General features: G+C 48.0%; 1 protein-coding gene across 3 annotated transcripts in view; it reads right to left on the minus strand.

Annotated features, from left to right (window-relative positions):
* SREBF2 (sterol regulatory element binding transcription factor 2) overlaps window positions 1-27,096 on the minus strand; it is a 65,838-nt gene that overhangs the window by 16,599 nt on the left and 22,143 nt on the right. Inside the window, exons 1-11 of one of the 3 annotated variants that reach the window (XM_025881721.2) lie at window positions 23,820-23,839; window positions 16,269-16,685; window positions 15,132-15,313; window positions 14,313-14,459; window positions 12,657-12,878; window positions 11,531-11,645; window positions 11,133-11,314; window positions 9,056-9,248; window positions 8,235-8,416; window positions 5,846-6,131; window positions 2,803-2,972 (exon numbers count right to left, since the gene is read on the minus strand). In XM_025881721.2, the coding sequence (XP_025737506.1) occupies window positions 2,803-2,972; window positions 5,846-6,131; window positions 8,235-8,416; window positions 9,056-9,248; window positions 11,133-11,314; window positions 11,531-11,645; window positions 12,657-12,878; window positions 14,313-14,459; window positions 15,132-15,313; window positions 16,269-16,683 (2,094 nt within the window). In that variant the 5' untranslated portion in view covers window positions 16,684-16,685; window positions 23,820-23,839. Of the gene's footprint in view, window positions 1-2,802; window positions 2,973-5,845; window positions 6,132-8,234; window positions 8,417-9,055; window positions 9,249-11,132; window positions 11,315-11,530; window positions 11,646-12,656; window positions 12,879-14,312; window positions 14,460-15,131; window positions 15,314-15,421; window positions 15,502-16,268; window positions 16,686-23,819; window positions 23,840-27,096 lie in introns of those variants that run through there. The other 2 variants (XM_025881723.2, XM_025881720.2) reach the window with 2 other exon arrangements.

Consider the following 27,096-nt stretch of genomic DNA (forward strand, 5'->3'; position numbering starts at 1 on the left):
CGGATCATGATCTCAGGGTTGTGAGACTGAGCCCCAAGTCGGCCTCCATGCTCAGCGTGGAGTCTGCTTGAGATTCTCTCCCTTTCTCACTCCCTGCCCCTCACCCCTGCTCACACATACTCTGTCTCTAAAATAAACGAGGGCACCTGGGTGGCTCAGTTGGTTAAGCATCTGACTCTTGGTTTCAGCTCAGGTCATGATCTCGGCAGAGTCGGCTTGGGATTCTCTCTCCCTCTGCCCCTCCTGCTGCTTGTGCTCTCTCTCTCTCTCTCTCTCTCTCTCTCTCTCGCAAATAAATAAATAAATAAATAAATCTTAAACAAAAATAAATCTTTAAAAGAAAGAGAGAACAAGAGAGACGTGGCAAGCCACAGAGGGAGACACATGCAAAACACATATCCAACAAAGGATCAAAGCCAGAATAAAGCACTCCTTGAATCAATAAAAAGACAGACATCTCAAATAAACAGGTATAAAGCTTGAATGTGGTTTTCACAAGAGATTATCCAAATGGCCAATGAAAAGGTGCTCAACATTGTTAATTCCCTGGAAATTACAAATGAAAACTATGAGATACCCCAGAAGGGCCAGAAATGATGCAATCATGTGTTTGGTGAGGATGTAGACCTAGAACCTTCTTTCCTACACTGCCGGCAGAGTGGAAACTGGTATACCTGCTTTGGAAAACTGGTAGGCACTGTCTTCTAAAGCTGAACATCCTCACAACAGCTGACCTAGCAACCCCATCCCTAGAAATGCAATCACATGCTCACCAAAAGATGAACAGGGACCTTCACATCAGCACTATTCATAATAACCAAGAACAGGAAACAACTCAAAAGTCCATCTCTAGGTCTAGTCATAGAATGGGAAACAATGAGAATGGACAGTCTAACTATATGCAACAACACAAATGAATCTTGCACACAACACTGCACGAAAGCAGCCAGACACATACGGTACATACTGTGTGACCTTCTTCTGTAAAGTTCCAACAGAGGCAAAACAGCTGAGGTGATCAGGATGGTGGTTACCCTGGCTGGAGGCCTTGGGAGTAGGGGGATTCGCTGACTGCAAGGAGGCTCAAGGGATGCTTCTGGGGTCCTGGTCATGTTTTGTTCTTGATCTGTCTGCTGGCTGTGTGAGTGTATTCACTCTGTGAAGTCACTGAACTGTTATTTATGATTTGTGTACTTTTCTACATGCATATTATACTTCAATAAAAAGTTTAAAGAAATAACAAATAAGAGGCAGATTAAATTATGGTGCCAGAATTCAGAATAATGGTTATCTTTGTAGGGGGCAGTGTGAGTTTGAAAGCCTGCAAAAGCTTCTGGGGGCGATGGGAAGTTCTACTTCTTCTTTTTAAAAATATTTTATTTTTAAGTAATCGCCATACCCAACGTGGGGCTCGAACTCACATCCCCGAGATCAAGAGTCACATCTTCCACCGACCAAGCCGGCCAGGGGCCCTGCAAGTCCTACTTCTTGATCTGGGCAGTTGCTGTTACATGGGTGGGTTCACTTTGTGAAAATTCAACAAGCTGCAAATTAAAATGCACACATTTTTCTATGTGCATTGTATTTCTATAAACTTAGTGTCTCCAAAACACTTTCTGGGGGCAGAGAAGTTACAAGTGTGATGACATCGGCCCAGAGCACCAGGACAAACAAATGGGACAGGGAAGCAGCCTAGCCAATGCAATCCTGCTCTCAGCCTCGAGGGGCCTTGCCCAGAAATGCCACCTTGCCTTCTTCTAAGACTGGGTCAAGAGCAGTGTGCTCTCTGGGCAGGCAAATGAGCCCCAGCCTTGCACTCACCCACTATCATTAAGGCCTGTTCCTCATCTGGATTCCCTGCCAGACTGTGTGCTCCCTGAGGACGGGGCGAATATTCTGCACACCACTGCATTTCCACTCCAGGGAATGCCTGGTCCAGAGCAGGGACTCGGTAACATTTGCTGAATAAATGTCTTATCTAAGGTCACTGAAATAGGGATGAGACACAGAAAATACACTGGGTTTTCCCATGCCCTCTGTCACCTAGACTGGGGTGACACACTTTAGGAAACATCAGTGTCGCCACAGGGCACGTTCCTTTTCATCAGCTTATCAGTGCCACAACTGAGATACGGCAACAAATGGAGATGTGATCACTGTGCTGAACACAGCTGATGCATTCAGCAGCCTACTCAAAGTGGGCACCGAATCAAACGTCTCTTTCTGCTGGAGTAAGAGAAAGCCTGAGGTCAGCAGATGCTGTGAACTAGTTGATAACAAGGACTGTGAATTCCCAAGGCTGACCCCATGCCGGGCACAATGCAGGCGGCCTGATAATAGCCATTCCTGCCCCGGGTCTGACGTGAGCTCCTCAAAGATGTGCACTGTTTCCCATTTCTGGACTGAGAGTAATAGAAGATATGCAATAGCTACCTTTTGTGTGAATAAAAACACCAGGAGACACAATCAGAAAATCTCAAAAATGTTTATGACCACTTGAAGAGCAGAATAGTCATATATTTAACCCCTTGAATATGGGTCACTGTATCATGGAATCAATCTTCTTACTTCAGGCACCAAAATGTCCTGCTTATGCTTATAAGGGCCAGGAGGGGTTTTGTTGTTTTTTTGATCTACTTTGTTTAGTGCCTCAATGTTTGTGAAACAACCCACTGACTGAATATCTACCCCTCTAGGTAGTCGGCCCCCAAAGGCAGGGCCCACACCCGTTTTTGCATCTTAGCTCCTGGCCGGGGAAGGGCGCTTCTGCAAGTCCGCAGAAGGGAGCTGAAGGGTACTCACCGCCAGGAAGCCTAGCTTGCCCCCACACCGAGTCTTGAGCCCCATGGCGGCAGTCAGATGGATCTCAACCAACGTGCTCGGCGGGATTTTCTCTTCTGCACATTCGGCCAAGTTCACGGCGCACAAAGCCATGTGTACATCGGAACAGGCAGATCCTGCAGGAAGCTTCCCTGTGGCAGGCAGAAACAGACGCTGATGTTGACAGATTCCTCCAAACCGAGCTTTTTTCTGTGTTTTTTTTTTTCTAGTGTGATCAGAGCAAGAGCACAAGGACTGGAGAAAAGTACTTGAACTCTGTCATCAGATGGTCCTGGCTGGGATGCAAGGCTCTGTGACCGAGTAGCTGTGTGTTCCTTTCTACCTCACAGGTTGTTGGGGACGAGAGAAAATGCATGTCAAGTCCCTGACACGTGGCCCATGGGCTGTGGAAACGGGAGCAATTATGATTGCAGGTCGTTGTATGGGACTCCGACGTAGGCACTGTGACACTTTCCAAAACACAACCTTGTTTTGTTTTTTTTTTTAAAGATTTTATTTATTTGACAGAGAGAGAGACACAGCGAGAGCAGGAACACAAGCAGGGGGAGTGGGAGAGGGAGAAGCAGGCTTCCCACGGAGCAGGGAGCCCGATGCGGGACTCGATCCCAGGACCCTGGGATCATGACCTGAGGCGAAGGCAGACGCTTAATGACTGAACCACCCAGGCGCCCAACACAACCTTGTCCTGCTGAGACATCTTGCATCTCCAAACATGGAGAGAGGTAATAAGAATTGAAAAACAACAAGAAAAAAAATTGATGTGAATTTATTTTCATTGTAAAAGAATGCACAATATCTAAGCACACCTCTTTTTGAGGGGTAACACAAAACGGCACCGACGTTGGACACGTCTTGGGTTAGCAGGTGGAAAGCTAGGGAAGGCTTCCTACATGCTCCTGTGTGAGGGCTGCAGTCATGTGGTGTGACCCTGAAGTCAGGGGCCAAAGTGCCCTCGTGCGGGCACAAGGACCCATCAAGGCCATGAAGCTTTCACACTGTTGCTACTTTGGTCCTCGCTACAGGGCAGGGAGGGGGCCAGGGCAAGCCAGCTTTCCTAAGGGAGGCTGAGCTTCAGGGGTGGCCCCGTGTCAAAGGTCCAGGCGGTGGCCAAGCCAGGCCTCCTGACCTCATCAGCCCCACATTCTTCCCCTGGGGCCACCCTGCCTCCTCCATCTTTCTATCAGCCCCTACACTTTGTTCTGCATAGGCATCAGGTGTCGGCTCTCCCCCAGGAGACACCATCTGGCTTTCTCTCTTCAGGGGAGGGAAGGTGGAGGGCAATGAGGGGATCAGGTTTTAGTCACCTGTTCTCTCAGTGCCTTGAATAAAGCCAGGCCCACAGAGTGCTCAACAAATGTGGAGAGAATGAGTGATGTGAACTACCCCAGCTGGAATTCTCCAGAACATGACAGGGGGGAGGACGCAGCCTCCTGAGCAGAGAGACCTGGGAGGGTGCTGGTTCCATCCCCCAAGGGCACACTGAGAGGGCAGAGAAGAGTGAAGCCGGGTCTGCAGACAGGGACCCTCTACCGGAACTCTACCATGACCCCCGGTGTTAAAACCCCATGGCTGGCCCCACGGGTCTCATCTTCCATTCACTCCGTGCCTGGGGCCTGCTACAGCCTCATGTCTGAGCTGAAGCTCCTTCACCAGGGCACTTCCATCACCTTCCCATTACCACACCCCACTGTTGGCTTTCTGACCTTCATCGGATAGCCCCACAGCAACCTCCCTTCTCGGGCCCTCTCCCCCAACACCAAATCTCTCAGGCAGCGTTCACCTGACTCCTGCCCTTGGCCTGCTCATGATGTGTGGTGTTTTTCTGGGTCCCTGGAGGGTCCCCTTCCAAAGGCCTCTCATCAGCAACTTTGGCTTTCATCCTCACTGGAGGCCAAAGACTAAGCCCCCTTATTGGGCTGCGGATCCAGCATGTCCGCTGCCACTCATCATTTCCCTCCAGGTCTCACAGGCAATCGTCCCAAACAAAACTCCTCACCTTCTCCCTGGAAAACTGCTCTTCAGCCTGTTTCCCTCACCTTTGTTGGCAGCAACACCATTCCCCCAAGCCCTCAAGCAAGAAACCGGGGAACCATCCTCACCGCTCCTTTCCTGACCCTCACGACCCATGGGCCCCTAAGTCCCGTCAATCCCAGCTTCTGCTCTCTCTCCACCTGTTCTCCTGCCCCCTCTTGTCTCCAGCTACGTTTGCTCCTATCTGGACTCCCTGACGCCAGCCTTAATCCTCTCCCTATCCACCTTCTACCTGCCAACACAGCGAATCTGCTCACTTCAGAATCTGATGGTGTCAGCACTGTCCGAATGCCCCTCACCGCCTGGCTCCTGTCAACGCCCCCTCCGCCCCCCCCCCGGTTGGCTCTAGGACTACTGAAATCTTCCCAAGAGTCATCCCAGGTGGGGCTCCTCCCTGGGAACATCCCACTGCCTAGAAGGCACACCCCCCTGCACGCGGCTGGCCAACTCTACCCATCCTGTCAGGCAAAGCCAAGACTTCCCAGAAAGCCTTTCCTGGAAACCCTCCTCACCAGTACACCCTGCCCTGCAACTGAAGCCCAATCCTTCTGCTACCTCTACCACACGAAATCATAATTCACTTGCTGACCGGCCTGCCTGTTATTAGGGCGGTAGTTTGTTGAATGAAATAAGTGCTATTTCACCGAATCTGATACGACATCAATTTTAAGTTTACTATTAAGTACCACTAAGGAAAAAACAGTGCCAACTCAACCACACCATCCACTGTGTAAAGGACACAGCACAAGCGTATAGAGGTTAATGTGAAAACATGTGCACTTTAAACTGATGAGCTATGGTAATGAGCCACGTTTACAGCCATGGATGTGGGTGGAAGGTCTGTCCAACCATTCTAGGAGAGCAGTGTGAAAAGGGCTTCAATCGGGGCAGAGAGCTGGCAAAAACCAAGCCAGGGTGGAGAGATGGCACAGGGCACCTGGAGGCTGGCCAGGCAGTGGGGGCCACCCCTCACCTGTGATGTGCAGCTGGTGCAGCCTGTGATAGGCCAGGGCCGCGTCCCGGGCGCTGGCCTTTGCTTCGTCCTCAAAGCCCGCCGTGGTGGCCGGGGTGGCCGGGGTGGCCCGCCGGCGCTGGAAGACCTTCTTGAGCAGCCAACGCACCAGGCGCAGCTTCTGCAGGCTGTAGCGAATCACGTTCCAGGAGAGGCTGCAGGCTAGGTCCAGGCGGGAGGTGGGCAGGGCCCGGCCCAACACCGACAGGCAGGTTTGGAGGTTGGCCGCAGCAGCCGCAAAATCCCCCTAGAAAGCAGCAAGAGGTGTAATATTCACAAGCCTTGCTGTGGCCTTTTTGTTTTGCTTTGTTTTTAAATTTTTTAATGATTTACTTATTCATTTTAGAGAGGGGGATGGGGCAGAAGGAGTGAGAGTCTTAAGCAGACTCTGCTGAAGGCGGAGAGGCAGGGCTTGATGCACGGTCCATCTCACGACCCTGAGACCATGACCTAAGCCGAAACAAGATTCAGACACCCAACCGACTGCGCCACTCTGGCGCCCCTTTTTATTTTAACAAAAACTTTTACTTTCCCTTCACTCCCTAGATTATCAGAGTAGTACATGCTCATTGAAGAGTCTGGGAAAATTCAGAAAGCAACGAAAAAAAAGAAATCACCTGTAACCTTACCCCCCAGAAAGAATGATTGCTGACATTTTCATGTATTTTCTCCTCGCCTTTTTACTAAATTGGGATTGTACTGTGGTCTACCTTTGAGCAAATACTATTCACGATTTCCCATAGTAGTTTTACACGTAAGATGATAAAATGGATTTAAATGATGATCTTTTAGGCTCATGTGATCTTTTAGGCTTTTGGGTTCTCAAAGTGTGGTTCCCGGAGACCAGCAGCATCAGCCCCTGGGATCTTGTTAGAAATGCAAATTATTGGTGTGCTAGCCCCACCCTCCCCCTACCTGCTGAATTGGAGGTTGGGACCTTCCAGGTGATTCTGTTGCCTGCTAAAGTCTGAGAACCACTGTTTTAGACAAACACCTGGCTAAACTACTATAACCAAGGATCTCGATAAACTACTCTTTCCCAGCCTGAGAGGGTCTAATGGAGAGTCTATGGCCCTGTACTGAGATCTCTTTCTCTCACTGCTGGCAAACAGAGGAATCTGTCCTCTCCCTTCTGTCCTGCAGCGGGCACAGCTGTGTTTCCTTCCGGCATCATTACAGGAAGTGGATCGGTACAAGGGGAGCACCCCTCTCCCGGCTGACGCACAGCTTCCAACACACTCTGGTCCCGATGCACCTCAGCCCTGCCTCCTGGCCCCTTCTCACTCCCAGGGCCCTCTCACTGTACTTCCGAGCAACACGGCTCAGGCAGAGGCCACCACAGCTCCAGCCTCGCCCACCCTGGAGTCAATGTCACATCACTTCCATTCCACTTTGTATCTCAAATATTTCCTGAATCGGTCTTTCCTTTGAATTCCAGGTTCCTGCCAGCTCTCATCTGGTCTATTCCAGGTGCCCCTAACTTGCTTCTGTGCCCCCTCCTAACCCATCCTTCCTGGAGCTGCCAAAATGACAATCATGAAACACAGACCTGAACCTGCCTCTAGGATATACATCTTGGAATGCTTTTTTTCTGGGAATGGTCCTGCTTCAAGGGCTAGGGACCCAACAACCACATCTATATTCCATGAGCCACAGCCCTCGGCATGGCTGACAGCTCCAGGCTGCTCAATCAGATTCTCTCCGGTGGGCACTGCAGCCCGCAGGAGGGGAGTCGGCCCATGGTTTAGTGCAGCTGAGGACTGTTCCGGCTCTTGTTCCTGAGATGTGACCTTGAACTCTTCCTTCAATGCTGTGAGTTGCCCCAGAATCCTTCCTATAAACTTTCAGCTAATTTTCCTGTTCAAAAACCTTCCTGGTTCTCCAGAAAACTGGGAAAAAAGCCCCAAATCAGTTACTAGTCAAAGACCTCTCCAATTTGGGGCCGAGATATATTACCAGCTTTAGCCCTCATCTGTCCCAGATGTATCTTACACTCCAGACGTACCTGTCTACCAGCTGGTCCCCAAATACCCCATCTATTCACGACTTCTCCACATGGAGGGTCCTTCCTGCCCCTGACTGTCTGGCTCAAACCCCAGATTCCCTCGACCAGAGCGTGTCCCTTCTGCCCCAACTCCCGTAGCACTTTACTCTTCCTCTGTCATTAACACAGACTACAGATTATCTTGTGTCCATGGAATCATTTACACATAGGTGTCCTCTCCTCTGCTGCCCTGTGACCGTCAGGCAGGGTCCCTTCCAGCTCTTGCTGCCCACAAGCACCTACCACAGGATTTTATACACTGGGGTATTCAATAGAAGTCACTGAGTTATCGGCTGCAGAACTTACCCTGGCAAGGTCCAGGTCTGCCTGCTTCCGATGTCTCCAGAAGGTGACTGAGGAGCGTGAATGAGGCCGGATCACCGGCTCCCCGTGGACCAGCAGCTTCACAAAGACGCTCAGGACAATCACACCATTGACCAGCCATAAGAGGAGCGTTGGCATCATCCAGTCAAACCAGCCCCCAGAACCTAAAGAGGGAAGTCTCAGCTGAGCCCATGAGGAACGGCCTCCGGGAGCAGCCCTAGGGGACTGCAAGCCACTTGACTGACCCCCAGCATCTGACAGGTTAGAAGCCTTCTACCTCATTTTCAGAAGAAGCATCGATAACAAGATTGCTTCATTTAATAACAATGTCTAAATGCTTTTGATAGGAATAAGACATAACCTTAATCTACACTATAGGCAAATTTGGGATGGTTCTGTAGCCTAAATAGGAACCCTGTAGTCCTTGTCACTATGGAGCTAGGTGCCATGGCCAAATAACAAAGATAATACAAATCTTTATTAGTCAAGGTAGGGTGAGACCATTAGTTTCACAACTCGGGCAAAAATATCACATCCTCCTTCAAATAGGTATACCTTCCCTCCCCAAATCCCCAACCCTGATAATAGTAGTAGTGTGGGTTCCTGATTTCTTTTGTTCTTACTGACTGAACTTGGGCTTGCCCTGTTACTTCCAAAATGTGACTTATGCCCGTTCCTAGCAGGCCTGGTACAAAAGCCCTCTGGGACCCGGTGGACAAGCCGAGCAGTGTGCACACATAGGGCCTGTCTCCTACCATGGCACGCCACCCATGCTTGGGTGGTTCGACGGGCCCTCTACCTACCTGACTCAAGTGACAGGATGCTGCGGCCGGAGCCCGAGTATGGGTGCTGGTCAGAGCTGTGGGCCCCTCCCCACTGCAGCAGGGCAGTCAGGGGGTTAAAGGAGAGGCAGAGGAAGGTGAGGACACACAGCAGAATTCGAGAGCGGTCCACCATGCCCAGTGCTACGGGAGGAGAGTCCGGCTCATCCTTGACCTTCAAAACAGGGCCAAGAGGTTAGAATGAATACTGCGTGGGTTTTGTTTCTACAGCATTTTACTTTTATATGTATTGGAGTCAGATTGTGAGATTTAAATTCAAGACTACGAAATCAGACAGGAAGAGAGCCAGGAGGCAAGTAAGAAGCCCACGGCTCTCCAGCTGCTTCTCAAACACTAGCATACGCGTCCTCTTGACACCTGGGACAAGAACATGTTCTGAAGACCAAAGGTAGATGAGTCCTGCTTACAAAATAGAGCACACAAGAGAACATTCTCCATGATTCTGTATAATTCCACAACAGGCACGCTAATCTAATCTAAAGTGACAGAAAGCAGATCAGTAGTTGTCTGAGGCTGGAGAGGGATATGTGAATTACCTGCCACGGTATATGAAGGAGCTTTGTGGGTGATGGAAATGTTCTGTACCTTGATTACAGTGGTAGTTACACGAGTGTATACACTTGTTAAAACTCCTCATACTGTACGCTAGTACTTTATGCTACTGTAAAATAGCTGTTTTATCTCATGTAAATTAAGCATCAGTAGAACTGATTACAGACCATACAACTGGGGCGCCTGGGTGGCTCAGTTGGTTAAGCTTCTGCCTTTAGCTCAGGTCATGATCTCGGGGTCCTGGGATGGAGCCCTACATCGGGCTCCCTGCTCAGCGGGGAGTCTGCTTCTTCCTCTCCCTCTGCCCCCCTCTCTCCACCTTCCCCGCCTGAGCTCTCGCTCAAATAAATAAAATCTTAAAAAAAAAAAAAAAAGACCATACAACTTCAATATGAATCTATTTACAGGAGTTTGCCTGTTAACACTGCTTGTTTCCCCCTCCCTGTCTTAGGGAGGGAGGACTGGAGGCAGAAGCCCCGCCTGCCCAGGGTGCCGCCCACAGAGAGGCAGGGAGGAAGGCTGGGATCAGATCTCCCGACTCCCACTGCACACATACTACAGCACTCCTTTCCAATATTTTCTTTTTTAAAGATTTTATTTATTTGAGAGAGAGAAGAGAGAGAATGAGCAGTGGGGAGGGGCAGAGAGAGAGAGAAGCAGACTCCCTGTGGAGCAGGGAGCCCAGTGTGGGGCTCAATTCCAGGACTCTGAGATCATGACCCGAACTGAAGGCAGACACTTGACTGAGTCACCCAGGCGCCCTCCTTTCCCATATTTTAAAGCCATCTGAAAATTTCCTAGGATGACAGATGCCTAGCTAATTCAATGTATATATCATATGGCCTTCTGTTACCAAACAGAATCACATTTATAAAGTATTTCAAAAATAGAGCTTCGTCAGTAAAATTAAGTACATAACACCACAAAGTTTGATAAAAAACTTAGGCTAGAAGGGAAGTTTGTGCTTTCGAAGTCAGAAATTGCCAGTAGCCTCCACAGATTCCCAGGGCTAGATCATTAGGCTCAAGCCTCTTTTGGCTAATTCCATTAAACCACAATTGCCAGTGGCTTTCTTTGATGATTAAAGGCCCTTGGTTGGAATGTTATTTGTCAGACTGCAAATTGCAATCATTTCCAGAAGAGGACCCAGAGGCAGCCTTGTCCTAAACCGACTAAACAAGGCCCATTATGAGTGAGGCAAGTAATGAGGCGCCTCTGGCAACTCCTAGCACCCGCATGACAGCTGCTGTGTGTTCCCGTTCTGGATTCGGCCCGGATTCCTCTCAGATGGGCTCTTTCAGCAAGGACCAGTTAAATTGGATTACACTGAACCAGTTAAGTGGATTTTGTGGAGGATGCAGTAGGACCTCTCCTCCATCCCTGGTCCTCTCAATGCCTGGCCGGGCCCCCTATCGGCAACTTCTCCACAGTTAAGTTAGGAGAGATGGGACAGATTCCAGGGGTCAAGGATTTCAAAAGCTCATACCTTTGCATCATCCAGCAAAGGGCTTCCTGGCTCCGAGTCGATGGAGTAGGGGGAGAAGCCAGCCTGGGAGCCTGAGTCGGAGGCCGGAGGGGACATCAGAAGGACATTCTGATTAAAGTCATCGATCTTCAGCTCCACATCATTGTCCACCAGGCTCCCCAGGTCGATGCCCTTCAGGAGCTCTGCAAAGAAAACTGCGTCTGGCAAATGGTCTGTTTCTCCAGAGCCCCCACCTGGGTGCCTGGGCCAGGGCTGGGCTGGGGGAGGGGCCCACGGTCCTTGCTCCTGTTTCACCCATGAAGGCACCTTGTACACATCAGTGGGCCCTCCCCAGCGCCCAGCATAGGACTTCTACAACCACAAGGTCTGATAACCCTTCTTTCAATGAGCACACTCACTGTTTTTCTGATTTGCCAGCTTCAGCACCATGTTCTCCTGGCGTAGTTTATGATTGACCTGCTGCAAGTATTTGATGTAGTCGATGGCCTTCCTCAGGACGCCAGACTTGTGCATCTGGGAAGGAAGACAGGTGAAAACACAGTGGCATCACTGCAGGCCACACAGTGAGAGGGCTGAGGCCCAGAGCCTGTGGGGTGAAAGCATGGCTCCGGGCTGAGATGCTGGCTCGCCCACTGGTTAGCTGTGCTACCCAGGACATGTTACTCAAAATCTCTGAACCTCACTTTCCTCGTCCTTAAAATGGGGATAATGATGATATGTGAATCACAGGGTTGCAGTGAGGACAAAATGAAATAATACACAGAGAGAGTAGCTACCCTCTCCCCCAGTCTGGTGCATAGTCACACTCGATAAATATTAGCTAGTACTCCGCTTTCTTGTAATAATCCTAGAACCAAAACAAACTTTACAGAAAGCAAACGACAAAAATCCAGAGCATTGTTAGATAACCATCTTAAGGAAAGTTCTATCAGCACATTTCAGGTCTATAGGCTACAAGGAAAATAAAATTTTCTTTCAAAATAGAGATGATGAAGATAAAACAGGTAACAGGTTAAAAAAAAAAATCTATGTGACAGAAGACACATTCACTGAAATACCCGAAATAATGAACTATCTATTCCCCCTATTTGCTGTTGGTTAAAGACCCAATCTCTATTTTCTCTCTTCCCTAAAAGGTAAAAATATTGCTAACCACTCATGAACACAATTAAATATATGTCAGCAACACCACCAGCTGACTCCAAGGTACACACCATCCTGCACCTGGCCGCCAGTGAGCAGGACACATCCCTTTGCCTATACTGCTGGGATCCGTGATCACCGCAGAGCAGAGTCAAAGGTCCAGGCAGGATGCTGCATTACCAACCTCCACTAGTTGCCTAATGTTGGTTAATATTTTATAATCTTGAAAACAAAACAAAACAACCCAAGATGCTTTAAATAAGAAAGCACCTCTAACCATCCTTATGTTCACTCACTTGGACCTGGGTTTTCCTAAATTCCTACCGCAAAGACAGGTAGCAGGGAGATGGTGGCATGTGAAATACGTTGCTGGGCACCCACCTTGGCATCTGTCCCCATGACCAGGTCCTTCAATTCAATGATTTTGTCATTGATAGAGGAGCGATAGCGCTTCTCAATGATGTTATGTGTCGTCCGCCTTTCTCCTTCTTTGGGGGGCTCCAGCTGCTTCACTCCCCCAGGTACCTGCTTAATGGGCACTTTCTCTTGCCCCATCATCACAGGCATTGTGGTCAAAATGGTCCCATTGCTGCCCACCAGAGTCTAGAACAGGCAGAGACATAGGGCAGAATTACCCCGTGGTTAGTCTGAGTCAAGCAATCCCAGAACACAAACCCGCTGGCCCTGGCCGTATGGCATTGCTGGGTCTGACACCCTTCGTGGCTGAATCAAGTCAGGCCCCACGAGGCCTCAGGAGCCACGGTATCTGAGTTCCCCTTCAGAACCACTGTCAACAAATCACACCACAATGGGATTAACGTGGGCAAATAGGTTTTAACCTTTGATCTAAGGGTACCTGAAACAAGTCATAGGATTTCTGCTTTGCTGGCAAACCATTAGCTACCTCTGAGCTCGCATACAATGTGCCATATCATTCTGGCCCCAAGGGGAGCTTTCTCCTGGTGCAGGATATATCTTTTCCTCTCACGTGACAGTGAAGTCACTTGCTGCATTTCCTTATATAATTTGGCCATCAAAAAGCACAAGGGCAGAACGGATAGAGCCACTCTATTAGATAAACAGACCAACTGTAGAGGCTCCCCCTTTTCTCCTCAACTCTGCTTCCCTCTGTTTCTATTTTTACTAATTTTAGTTTTATTTTCTTCAATAAATGGCCAATGAACTTCATTAACCATTAAGAAATAATTCTCACATAATAAAAAACACACATTTTAAATGTACAGCTTGATGCATTTTTACGTATGGATATCATGTCTGTAACCAAGATAACCCAGACCAAGATACAGACCATTTCTATCCCCTTAGAAAGTTCTCTTGTGCCTCTTCCCAGTTCCGCCTGCCCCTTCCCCATCTTGTGATCACTGCTCTGACCTCTATCACCACAGCTTAGTTTTGCCTCTTCTTGAACTTCATATAAGTGGCATCCTCAGCATTAACTCTTTTGTGATAGGCATCTTTTGCTCAACATACTATTTTTGAGGTTCAGCAGTTGTATATATCAACAGTTCTTTTTGGACATGTGGGTTGTTTCCCAGTTCTTGGCTCTTATGAATAAAGCTTACTTTCAAATTCTGATCACCTTTTACTCTATCAGACTCTCTTGCCGTAAGATGCTGAAGCGGCTGTGACCCTGCAGCCCAAGTATGGGGCCTTCCATGTCCCTCACCTTGCAGCCCCTCCCTACCTGGTGGGCCTAGAGTCCTTCAGAAGCCAAACCTCCATCAGCAGGACCTAGAGACAGACAGCCCTGCATGGAGCTGCTGCCTGGGAACCGGGGGGTCCTCTGCTACTCCTCTCTCCTCCCTGAGTTCTCAGTACTCCCACATAACATGCACGGATGGTACTTCTCAAGGGGAAAAAAAAAACCCCTAAATGGGGGTGATATTTGCAATCTGACACATTCCATAGAAGTTCTACGCCGACCCACTCTGTAGAGATTTTAACATCTCCGGGGCCTAACACCTCCAAGACAGGAGGGGGTGGAGGGAGAAGGGCAGGGAGCAAGGCGGCTCTTACTGGTACTTGAAGGGCAGCTGTCTGGATGGGGGTGGTGAGGGCGGTGAGGGCTGGGTTCTGGACTGCGGCCATGACAGGGCTGCCATCTGTCTTTAGTGTGGTCAAAACAAGGGAATCTGTCTTGATGATCTGAGGCTGCACCAGGACCTGGATGGAGAATGAAAAAAAGGAAAAAAGAAGGCAGTATTATTTTTCTATTTTGCCTTAGCTTCTTACTACACAGACTTCCTCCAGGAAAGAATGAAAAAATAACATTTTCCTAAAACCGAGAACACAACTTGATGATGGGGTTGAGACGGAGAAAGAGTATAGTTAAAGGGTCTTGCGTTTTAAGGTGGGAAGGCTTTGAGAAGAGTGATGCCAGGGCCTGGCAGGGGCAGAGTGGGGGGACAGGGGACAGGAAGGAGGTCTGATTTTGGATAAAACTCAGGAAAGCCAGGAACATGGCTGCGAAACAGAAAGGAAACACCTGGATTTTTTTTTCCAAACATAAATGACCTTGTTAGTGAGAAACTACAGTCCACTATAATACGTGACTTAAAAACATTTTGGCATATCTCCAGTTTTATGCCCATTCTATGTGTAAATCGAATAATCCACCTACACTGACTGAGTCTGCACGAGGGCCTGTGTACATCCACAGAGACCATCTCAGCCAGGTCTCCACACGCAGCTCATGGGTGTCTCGCCAGGCCCAGGCACCTCAAACGCTGCTCCTTTACACGCTGCTGGTCCTTCTAGTACGTAGACCATAGCTTCAATCAAAGACCAGCCCCCAGCCCCCACCAGTGCCTCCCCAGCTCCTCAGCAGCCACCTACCGGGACCTGCTGCACCTGAGGGGCGGCGACTGTCTGCACCGTGGCCGGGGCGAGGGTCTGCAGCGTGCCATTGGCCGTCTGCGTCAGCACCCGCTGGGCCTGCACCGTCTGCACCTGCTGCTGGATGGTGACTGGCTGCACCTGGGAGGATGTCACTAGGCTTTGGACTTGAGGCTGAAGGACTTGGGAGAAGAGGAGGGAAAAGTCACATGGATTAGGAATGCATTCTGTCACTGTAGCTGCAGTAACAACCGAGGATGGGGTGCCTCAGGACAATCCCGACTCCCCACCTGCTGCTGAAGAAGATGTGCACAGCCATTTACAGGCTGGTCTAGATAACAAGAACATTCCATGAGGGCTGCATCAATTTCTGAGGGAATGAGAACAGATTATTTTATTACTCTGGGTGCTGGGGTGGAGGTGAGGGGAGCCAATCGGCAAGTGACTGCACCCAGCAAGGGAATTCAGAGACACAAGGAACCAGCTATTCTACCGGGCTTCATTTCTTCTCGTGGAAGGAACAGAGATGCACTTTGGGATGACTGTCTCAGCTTTTTGCTTTACTGCCTCTCCGCAGCCCCTAAACCCTCAGAAACCCACTGAAGAACTGTCAGACCCTTTGAACTTGAGAGGCTCCCGGCCGCACAAGCAGGGCGTGTAACAACACGGAAAGTCGCTCACTCACTCACCACACACTGAGGGCTTACTGCAAGGCCTGCTGTACGGAGCTGAGCTCCTGCTCTAGGTCACAGTCTCTGTAGTGGCTGCTCAGGAGATGTTTGCTGAACGAATGGCTCTCAACCTATAGGTGCCAGGATCTGGCTGGTGTTCAGGTAAGTTTCTGGACCCATTTTACTCAAGCCTCGCACCCTAGTTACCAGCACAGCCCTGTGTCTACTCTGCTTATTCGATTCTTTGACCAAGTACCCTTGAAGCAGGCACAACAGATACTAGGGTATCTGAGGAGGCAGAGTGTGAGCTGTTCCTGTACTACCGTCCTTGCTGCCCGTGACCCCCAAACTCCTAAGACTCTGTCATCCCCAAAGAGGGCAGAACCGCCTACCTCAGAAGTGTCTGCAAACTGGCACAGAACCTTTTGAACCAACCAATCACTATCCTATCTGACTTCTGAATCACCTTGAAAGCTGGTCGCTGCATTCTGGTATATCAAAGGCTGCTGGATGATCCTCGTCTGTGGAGCGGTGCTGAACGTCGGGGTGATCATCACCGTCTGCTGCTGCAGCTGGGCCTGGGGCTGGGGCTGGGGGCGGGGCTGAAGAACAGGAGTGGCCCGTGGCGGGGTGGGCACCGTGCTGGGGGGAACCTTGACCTGCAGGGCTGGAGTCTGGGGGGAGGCGGCCGAGGGAGAGAAGGCAGGTAAAGGGACCTGGCTGAAGGACCGCTGCTGCATCGAGGGGTCCCCGGCTCCGCCTCCCCCATTGCTGCCGCTGCCGCCGCTGCTGCCCCCACCCCCGCCGGGGAAGGAGCTACACAGCTGCTCTGGGAACAAGTCCGGGAACTCTCCAACTTGATTGCTGACAAACTGCAGCATCTCTGTGAATACACAAAAAGGAGTAATTTTATTGCCATCCAAAATATACATTAACTTTCAAATTTGCTTAAGAAACGGAGGCATGCAAATCAAAAGGCTTTCCCATGACCATAGCAGAAATGGGGAGGAGAACCACCTGGGCTCAGACGGCCAACCAAGGGACAGGGGGAGAGAACTTCACGTCTTTGATGTTCTCTCTCCCCACCCCACCTCCAGGCCCTTTCTACCGACTTTCCTGATTATATCAGGCCAAACAGGAGCCACCTCTGTGCTAGGTGAGTATTGCTTTTGGGGATTACTGCTGGTCTCATTTTACAATTGGGGACCCTGGGGTGGAAAGTGGGAAGTCGCCGTCCTAAGGCTTCTGAGCTCAGTAGCCTCAGGTATGAGGCCACCTCCAGTTTCAGCACCGCTCCCCAGGACAGAGCAGGAGTGCGGGAGTCAGGAGGGTCTGGCTTCGAAGTTGTGCCAGACCCTAATCCACTCTCACTCCAGGCAGCCTTCCCTCCTCACCACAGGCAGGCCCTGGGCCTTCTCTCCAAAAAGGACATAGCCCTGGGCACTGCTGGTACCCTCAGGAACAATCAGGGATGATGAAGTTGATGGCCTCCGAGTCATGGAACTTTAGGGATGGAGTGGATGGAAAGATCATAATCGAAGTCCAGAACAGGGAAATAACTTGGCCAAGGTCCTGCAGCTCATCAGGGCACAGTGAGGATTAGAACACCCAGCTTCACGTTCTTCCTCTGCACCACAGTACACTCACTGCCAGAAGGCTGGGCCAGAGCAACCCCAGCCCTGGACTCCGCGCTCTAGAGGGCTGGGCCCCTTTGGGCAAGGAGTCTGTGGGACCAGGGGGATGTGTCCACCTGGAGACCACGGCCCCCTTCGAGATTATGTTCCAAGTACCTGGGACCCCTAAGTTCCCAGCCCAAAGGGCCTCAAGCCTGCCTCCAGGGCTTCTTCCCCAAGTTCATCCTCCCTGAAATTTACCAAAACCCAACTTATTCCACAACTAAAACTCATCTCTTATAACTCCTGCCTCCCCACAGGGCTGGTCCCCATTTAGAAGTCTGGGGCCTCAGCTTTGTCGCAGCTATTTTCAGACCTACAGTTCATGTTCCATTCCCTCCCCTTTCCTCTTCAATACATTCCCAAGAAGCTACTGCTTGTTCCTGAACAGTACACCCTTCTCTCCAAATTCAAAGCCACATGATGCTCTGATTTAGCCACCAAAATACCCCAAACCAAAAACAAACCAAAAACAAAAAACACCACCTCTTTTCATTCCCCAAACCTCTACCCACAAGTACCTCCCCCCCCCAGGTCTCTAACAGACGTGTGTGTGCGCGCGCGCGCGCACGCGGGTGCACACGCGCGTGCATGCACATACACACATGCCAGTAATGGGTCTGGGCTATGAAGAGTCTTATGTTAGGCAAGCAGAAAGCTACTGGGGGTTTCTAGGGTAACCATACAGGGCGACTGAAGCTTAGCAGTTCAGTACTTCCAGTGTTCCATCAGTTCAACCTACTGGCAAAACAGCATCTCGTAAGATCAAAGATTACACTAACTGTAGTGGTATTATTTACCAACACCTCAACACTCTGCTGTGTCCCCTCGACACTCAGCCGGCTGTGTGTGGGAAGGAGAAATGGGCACAATGCCACAGATATTGTAACTGGTACCAACCAATTCCAATTCCTTGTACATGATTAAGAAATGTCCTTAAACTCAGCAAAAAATTCAAACAAAACACACTTTATTGCTGACACAGTCCAAGTACAACACAAGATTTATAAAAAGTTTTAAGGAAAAGCTTTAAGAGAAAGCTAACAATCTGTTGAGCTTTCCAGAATTCCCATAAAATTCTTACTCTGGGGAATCAACACAGAGGCCCGCTTTGTGAGCCAAAAGAACATCACTCCCTGATTGACTGTTTTAATCCATGGAACGCTAAGGAGCGCATAAGGGAACAGAGGCCAGAGGCCTGGTAGATGGGCACAGGCTTCGGTACTAGCTGGGTCTCAAGACACTGCCTACCCAGCTGTGTGAACGTGGGCAAGCAACCTCTCTACAGCCTGGTTTCCACACCACAAAAGGCTGCCTTAAGAATACTTGGCTTCTGGGGTGCCTGGGTGGCTCAGTTGGTTAAGCGACTGCCTTTGGCTCAGGTCATGATCCTGGAGTCCCGGGATCGAGTCCCACATCGGGCTCCCGGCTCAGCGGGGAGTCTGCTTCTCCCTCTGACCCTCCCCCCTCTCATGTGCTCTCTCTCTCAAATAAATAAATAAAATCTTTAAAAAAAAAAATACTTGGCTTCTTTGTTGTGAGGATGGATAAAACAATTTGTGCAGAGTGTTTGGTGAGAGGCAGACCCTTATAAAGGTCCCTGTTAGTGGTAATTCCAGAGCACCTAGCACCTGGGCACTTGGCTCCACTTATCTCATCTGGTTTGAGTGTTCTCCAAAACCTTCTGTGGAGAAAGACATGGGTTGGCACAGCGAAGTAACCTGCAGAGGTCACAAAGCTTGTTCACAAAGCAGGTTAAGAGTGTGTAAGCAGATGGGATGCAAAGGCTTAAATTAAAAAAAAATAAATCCTTTCAACCCACACATGACAAGCTCCAGTGGTGTTATCTGCAGCCAGGTGGACAGGCACTGGGCTGAGTGGCGCAGAGGGGCCTCTTAAGACCAAGCATTTGAAGGAAGAAGTAATGGGAAGAGGCTCTTTGAGCCCCAGCTCCAGCAAGGCACGCGGGGTCTTCCCGGGACCCCATCTGGTCTGCAGTGACAGAGAAGGGAAGGCCCCACCAGCCGGAACGAGGCCTGGAGAACCAAGGCACCGAAAGCCCACCCCGGGTGCAGTTTTTCTCCATGCTGCACCCTGTGGGAGCATCCTAATGTCTCATGTTCCCTGTTCCAATCACTGGAGTGTCGCAATTACACCAGCTCTCATTTCCGCCGAGAGCCATGAAACCCAGAAAAGAGAGGCCTGGAAGAAGGCACAGGTTTTATGGGGCTTTGAAAATGAAGTTCCAGATCCTGCACGATGAGCTGTGTGGTCCCTAGAGCGGAAGGCCAGACTTAGGCCTCCTGGGAGCTAGGCGGGCCACCCCTAGGCCTACAAACCCTAGCTTACCTGGCAGGGGTGCTCCTGGCGGTTACCTTCCCCAAACAAGCCACAGTCCCATTTTTTAGCTGCTTCTTAAAGGAAGGGATAAGTTTGCTTAATAAAGTAAGCTGGGCCCCAAGAAACTACACCTGGGTTTTGGTCTCTTTAAAAGCTCATAATCAAAATCAGAGGCTGTGACTGTCACCTGTGTATTGCAACCAGTCCAGAGCCTCCTCCAGACCCCAAGTTCACGAGCACTTCATGGAGCTTGCAACCTGGAGGTAACATCAAGCACTTTGCCTGGCCCAGCCAGCAGCATCTGCCTGAGAGTAAGGTGACCCAAAATCTGGGCAGATTAATTTTGGTCAGGAATACAGAGTCGAAAGCCCCAGCTGAGGTAACACACTGTCTCCAAACCGCACAGTCAGTGAGCCAACAATTCTTCAGCAGGCCTTTGCTACCTAGCCCAGGTAGGTGCTAAGAGAACGATTTTACAGAGGTCATCTATTCTTCTTATATTTTGTATTTATTATCACTTTGTGTAAGATAATGTTTTAAAATAACTTTTTCAAAATCAAAAAAGTCACACTCACTATAGAAAAAATTTAGAAAAAAGTTAAATGAGAAAAAGAAATCCAGCAATTCCACCCTCCTGAGACAGCTACTGTCAATGTTTTGATGTGTCCTTCCTGAGAGCAAGGCTTGCTTGCACACACGAGCACACGTGTGTGTCTGTGACAACAGTCACTAAAGTGGGATCGTACTGAAGATGCTATTTTGTACCCTGCTCCCTTTATTTAGCAACACGTGAGAAGTAGTCAGTGTCAACCATTGTGGATACGACAGCAACCTTTGAGAGTCCCACAGTACTGTATCATAGCATATTGTTATTGACACCCTAGAATTTAACCACTTAGTGATGACAAGCGGCTGTGTTCAATTTTTTAGCATGAACAACTCTTTTCTTTTTTTTTTTAGATTTCTTTGTTTAGGAGAGAGAGCACTAGTGGGAGGGGCAAAGGGGGAGGGAAGGAGAATCTCAAGTGGGCTCTCAGCTCAGCGCAGAGCCCGACGTGGAGGCTCGATCGCACAACCCTGAGATCATGACCTGAGCCGAAAGCAAGAGTCGGACGCTTAACCGATTGCGCCACCCAGGTGCCCCAGCGTGAACAACTCTTAACAAAAATCTTTTCCCACTGATCTGATTTGGGATAAACTTCTAGAAACTGATGGCTGGGTCAAAGGACAGGTATGTGTGCTTTGGGGAGGCTATAACAATCTATGCTTCTACCAGCATTTCCCCACATCTGTTTCTGTCATTCAGACAGTGGGGAAAGAATGACATCAAACTGTGTGGGCTTGCATGAGTGAGCGCTAAATGAGGTCGGATGTCTCCCTGCCAATTTTATTGGCCATTTGTATTTCTTCCTCTGTAAATTGCTCTTGACCTTAGTGCATTTTTCTATTGGGCTATTTGTCTCTTTTTACTGATTTGAAAAAATTTCATATACTACGGGTATTTCCTCCTTATATATGTGCAAATATCTGCCGCACTTTTTTTTTTTAATTGAAGTACGGTTGATATACAATCCACTTTATTTTTCTTTTACTTTGTTGAGAAAAAAGAGGGGCACCTGGGTGGCTCAGTCAGTTAAGTGTCTGCCTTCAGGCTCAAGTCATGATCTCAGGGTCCTGGGATGGAGCCATGCCCCCGCCCCCCATCAGGCTCCCTGCTCAGTGGGGAATCTGCTCCTCCCTCTCCTGTTCCTCTCTCTTTCCCTGCCCCCCTTCCCCCCTGCTCCTGTGTGCTCTCTCTCAAATAAATAAATAAAATCTTTAAAAAAACAAATTTGTTGAGAAAAAAGAATGGCATAGTGATTAAGTTATCACGTCCTAGCCTTATACCTTGGGGTAAGTTTTACTTCTCATCTATAAAATGGGGATGAAATTACACCTACCTCATGGGGATGCTGAGAGACAGTCTGCATGGAATCTAAAGCACAGTGCCTGGCACTCAGTAGTAGCTTAGTGCACGTTATTCGTGACAGCTCTTTTTGACAGTTTTGTTTGGACTCTTGTTTTGAAAATTTGAATCTGTTCCAATGCATTTGGCTTTATTAGGGAACACTCTGGGCATATCATGAATTTTGTGTTTACTTATGCATGAGAGAAACACTAGGAAATGCAAAAACATACCCAAGTGAAATGAGCCACACAAAATGAGCACACAGTTGCATACCTCAAACATCCAGCAGCTTCGTCAGGTCAGTGCATGTGTTATGAACCCTAACCATCCACATCTGGATCAGAACTTTCTATCGGACTACAGACTGCCCTCCATCCATCACCTCACAGAAACTCAGAAGCTATAACTTCTACTGCCCACTTCCACAAGCAAACCTCAGGTCTCTTTTAAGGTAAGGGGTCCTATTTGTTGTGGTATTTCTGTATTTCTTACCCATTGAATATCTGTAAAACTGAGCTGTTTTATTAGGTTCTTAACTTTTAGTCTTTTTATTTTCTTTTTGTCACCTCTGAAGATTTCGAGTGTTGCGACCCAAATCCCATTTGCCCCATAAGCCCTACGGTTTGCATTACATGATTTTGCTCAGTGCAGTGATTTTTAGGGACGGGCATGTTGCATTACAGCAGAAAGGACTATATACAAGTGCTAATACTGTGTAATGAAATTACATGGTTTTTGTGTTAACACTGAAAATGTCCCTCATCCCCAAGATTATAAGGATATTCACCTAAACTTTCTTCATTTAGTGTTGTTCATTTAATCTTGCACATTAGATCTGCCCAAACAACATAAGAACACAGAATAAGTGTGGTATGTGATGTTTGTAGGCCGCTGGGAATCAGATGGACCACAACCAGTGAGCGAGAGGGAGGTAAACACAAAAGAGTTAATTCCCAAGTATGCCTCTTAAGAAACAAGTATCCTTCATTCAAGCTGATGATCCTATCTTCCCTCCTAGGATGTTTTTTTCTAAAAATTAAGAAAAGAAAATCAAACGTAGACTAGTATCAAACCTGAGGGTCAATAGTGAGGTAACTTTTCCTTTCTCCACCATTTTGCTATCTGTAATCACCACTGCTTTCTCAGGGCCTGAAACATTATTACCTCCATTCAGGTCACCCAGAAGAGCAGTTCAGAAGCTGAAATGCAAAGAATGTAAGGAACACAGGGACAATTATAACAGGCAAATTGGTGCCTAAAATCACTCCAAACACCAGGGGGCACATTTGCTAAGAAGCTCATAGCACAGGGACAGCATCACGTACTTCAAGGGAATTCTGGGTCACCTTCTTGGGGGACAGGGAGTCTGGAGGAGGGCTGAATGACACAGGATGGCAAACTAGTGACTCAGGCACCCTATATTTTAGGCGATGGATGAGTAAACTCTTTTTACTGGCAAAGAAACCACAAAGGAAAACTGGGCAGGGAGGTGGGGGTTCTCAAACGCTTGTGTTACATAACACACACAAATGTATCACTGCATATATCAAATATTACATAATGAAATAAAACAGTTGAAAATTAAGAGAAAAAGCAAGCACAAAGGGAAGCAAAAGTCATTCTCAAATGGTCTTCTGGTCTGCTCTGTTTGGCCCTCCCTCCCTAGCTGCCCGGCTGGGGGCAGCCTCAGAGAGCCCCAGCTGGGAGGGCCAGTACTGACTTCTCTGTCCAACACAGGGCCCCAGAGCAGCTCTCTTTCAACCAGGAGAATGATCTTCAGCACCACCTTCAATTGCTCTTTCTGTTTCTTTCCTCTGCCAGAAGTTTACTATGAACTTCTGGCAGGTCTCCTCTCATGGTACCAGAGTTCTCCTTGCTTAACTTCCATACTCTGCCTTGATTGCAACTGCAACCTCCTACCTACTGACAATTGTCTTCTTTGAGTATCTTGTTGGTCCAACAGTCTTTTAAATCAAATCAAATCTTTTAAACACAAGCTTCAAAGCTTCCTACTGATTGCTCCCTCCTACTCCAAGGGATTTCACTTCCCACTCACCTCAGCTCATCATCCACCTGGGGAAAATACCGGCCCCTTTCTCTGCACATGCCTCTGGTGTGGACAGGGAGGGGAGCCCTCTCGGTGACGGCCACACCTCACCCCTTCTGCTCTTTACCACCCTCTTCCTGTCCCAATTTCACAATTCCATTTCAAAACCACTTAAAATTGGGGCGCCTGGGTGACTCAGTCTTTAAGCGTCTGCCTTCGGCTCAGGTCACGTTCCCGGGGTCCTGGGATGGAGCCCTGCATCGGGCTCCCTGCTCCGCGGGAAGCCTGCTTCTCCCTCTCCCACTCCCCCTGCTTGTGTTCCCTCTCTCGCTGTGTCTCTCTCTGTCAAATAAATAAAATCTTCAAAAAAACCCAAAAAACACTTAAAATTATTCTCAACCCGGACTCTTCTCTATCTCAGATCCAGCTGTCTTTGAGCTCTTGAACCCAACTGTGATTTATTTGTTAAGAGATGGCTCAGTCGGTTAAGCATCTGCCTCTTGATTTCAGCTCAGGTCTCAGGGTGGCGAGATTGAGCCCCGGCTCTGCACTAGGCGTGGAGCCTGTTTCTGATTCTCTCTCCCTCTGCCACCCGCGCAACCCCCGCTTGCACACACTCTCTTAAAAAAAAAAAAAAAAAAAAAAAGGAAATTATCTGGAACTTGAAAATAAGGTAAAAAAAAAAAAGTGTCCTTTTAGAGTTGTACTAGAGGTAGTCATGTCTACCATGACTACATAAAGGTCATCTGATGCTCTGTGGAAACATATATTTGTTTGACTTTCTGTTTACCACAGATTAGGCCCACATTCTGTAAAGTTAGATGTTCACTTATAGAAAATTGATAAGCTGCAAATGATTTAAAAAAAGATAAACTCGAAGGCTTTATTTTTATTGCCCTGTAGGACATTAGCCAGTTTTGCATCTAAATTTGCAATCTTACTCCTGCATCCTTTTTTATTTTTTTAAAGATTTTATTTATTTGACAGAGAGAGACACAGAGAGAGAGGGAACACAAGCAGGGGGAGCAGGAGAGGGAGAAGTAGGCCTCCCGTGGAGCAGGGAGCCCGACATGGGGCTCGATCCCAAGACCCTAGGATCACGACCCCAGCCGAAGGCAGACGCCTAACAACTGAGCCACCCAGGCGCCCCCTGCATCCTTTTTTAAAACTACATAAATACCAGTTTCTTATACTCTCCTTTGATCCAGCTTTGTCATCTTGATGGTTTTCTCATTAATAATATTAATAAATCTCTGATACGTGCTGATGATATATTAGTGTAAGAGTAGGTTTTTAACACTTAAAAATTTTTATTTTGTCACACTATACATGTAAGTTATATTTTTAAAGGCTTTTAAAAAAATATTTTATGCTTCACAAAGTGCATGGACAAAATCTTCTACTCCCCTGGACCTCTCCAAGCACTAATCATTCTGGCAGTTTAAAAAACTGGCATCAATTCACTGAAATGCTTCCCAAAGCAACTTTCATGCAATCTGTAAAAATGGCAATTATGCTTTCTGAACCAAAACTGGAAGGGACATATCACCTCACAATGGGACAAGATATTTTTGAAATCCAGGTTATCCTGGAAAATCTGGACAAATCTGCAATTTCTGTAAAGCTTCTACTTTTGGTGAAGTGGGTATGTAAATGCAAAAGGATTTAAACGTGTTGAGCACCCACTGTGTGCCGGCCTAGAGAGATGATAAAAAAAATCCTCCTTGACCTCAGTGAGTTAGTGAAAAGTGACATAATCACAGCAGCAAGGAGGACACAGGGAAGGTGCAGGTGGAAGAGCTTCCTGAGGGAGCTGGACTGAAGGCTGATGGGCACCCAAAGTGAATTCTCGGCCCAGAAAATCTCACGAGCCAAGGCTCGGAGGCAGAGAGCTAGCACTGCTGAAGAGAATGGGCAACTGGTAGGGCAGCAGGCTGGGAAGGTAGTCAGGGTCAAATGGTGTCAGGTTCTATAGCTCATGCTGATGAACTTGGTCTCTCTCCTTATCAAAGAAGAAAAGGCCATAGTAAGTCATCCAACAGTGCTCTAGGAAGGGGCACCTCTTGCTCATGCTGGTTTGTACGGTGGGGCCACTGGCCTCCCCAGAACCCCATGACATCATGAATGCATTAAGTATCATTCTGAGCACAAACTTAAGACTGAATTCTGACTTGAGAGGATAATATCAGAATAGCTGAAACAAAAACCTGGATAACTTCACCAACTGATGAAAAGAATCTGAAAATTGATACAAGAAAAGTTCCAGTTATACACGAGGTTCTAGAAAATGGCCCACACTGGGAAACAGGCCACCTCCAAGGACTATGTGAAGGAAGTGTGGCAAAGAATCGTAATAAGGGAGAAAAGCAGGATGTCAAAAAGCTAAGCCAAGAACTAGAAGGCCAAACAGAAAGGGGATTCCCAAGTATAAATTCAAAGAGAACTGGCTGAAGAAAACCTGGCTATCAGATTAGCAATGCCAGGCCATGAATCTAGCAATGCAAGTGCCATGCTGCCTTTGGAAAAGAAATCTCCCTGAGACTCAGTTTCTTGTAGATATGGAAACAATCCGAACTCTGATATATGTATATATATCACACACACACACACACATGCGTAAGTGTATACAAATATACACACACATATATACATTTTATATATATTCATGTCCATATATATGAATACATCCAGAACATTAAAAGTATTTGATTCTTTCAGTGGTTTTTTTTTTTAACATAACAAATATGAAAGGGCATCATGTCCAGGTTAGATTCTAATTTAATCCTTGATTAAAAGCTAGTGGTCACACTATTGATTTTTTTTTTTTTAAGATTTATTTATTTGAGAAAGAGAGACAGCACAAGCGGGAGGGGCAGAGGGAGAGAGAAACTTAAGCAGACTCCATCTTGAGCACAGAACCTGACGTGGGGCTCGACCTCATGACCCTGAGATCATGACCTGAGCTGAAACCGAGAGTCGGATGCTTAACTGACTGTGCCACCCAGGCGCCCCACACTATTGATGTTTAAAAGCAAAAATAACACAGTGATGAAGCTAATAAACTTATTTTCTAATTAGGGATCACATTTATATTTTATTTAAAAGTACAGAGGTGGTTATGACTAAAATTAATTTCATGTTGATTCTAGATGGACAACATAATAATAGCTATCACTGATACTTAGTACTTTATGTAAACCCCAAGCCCAGTATCATTCTTTTGCTTAATAAACGAAGAAAATAAGATTCAAAGAAATTAAATTACTTGCCCGAGTCCCCCTCATAA

Source organism: Callorhinus ursinus, unplaced genomic scaffold (genome assembly GCF_003265705.2).
Source record: "Callorhinus ursinus isolate GAN/ISIS: 27379988/994484 unplaced genomic scaffold, GSC_fseal_2.0 scaffold48, whole genome shotgun sequence".
NCBI lineage: Eukaryota > Metazoa > Chordata > Mammalia > Carnivora > Otariidae > Callorhinus > Callorhinus ursinus.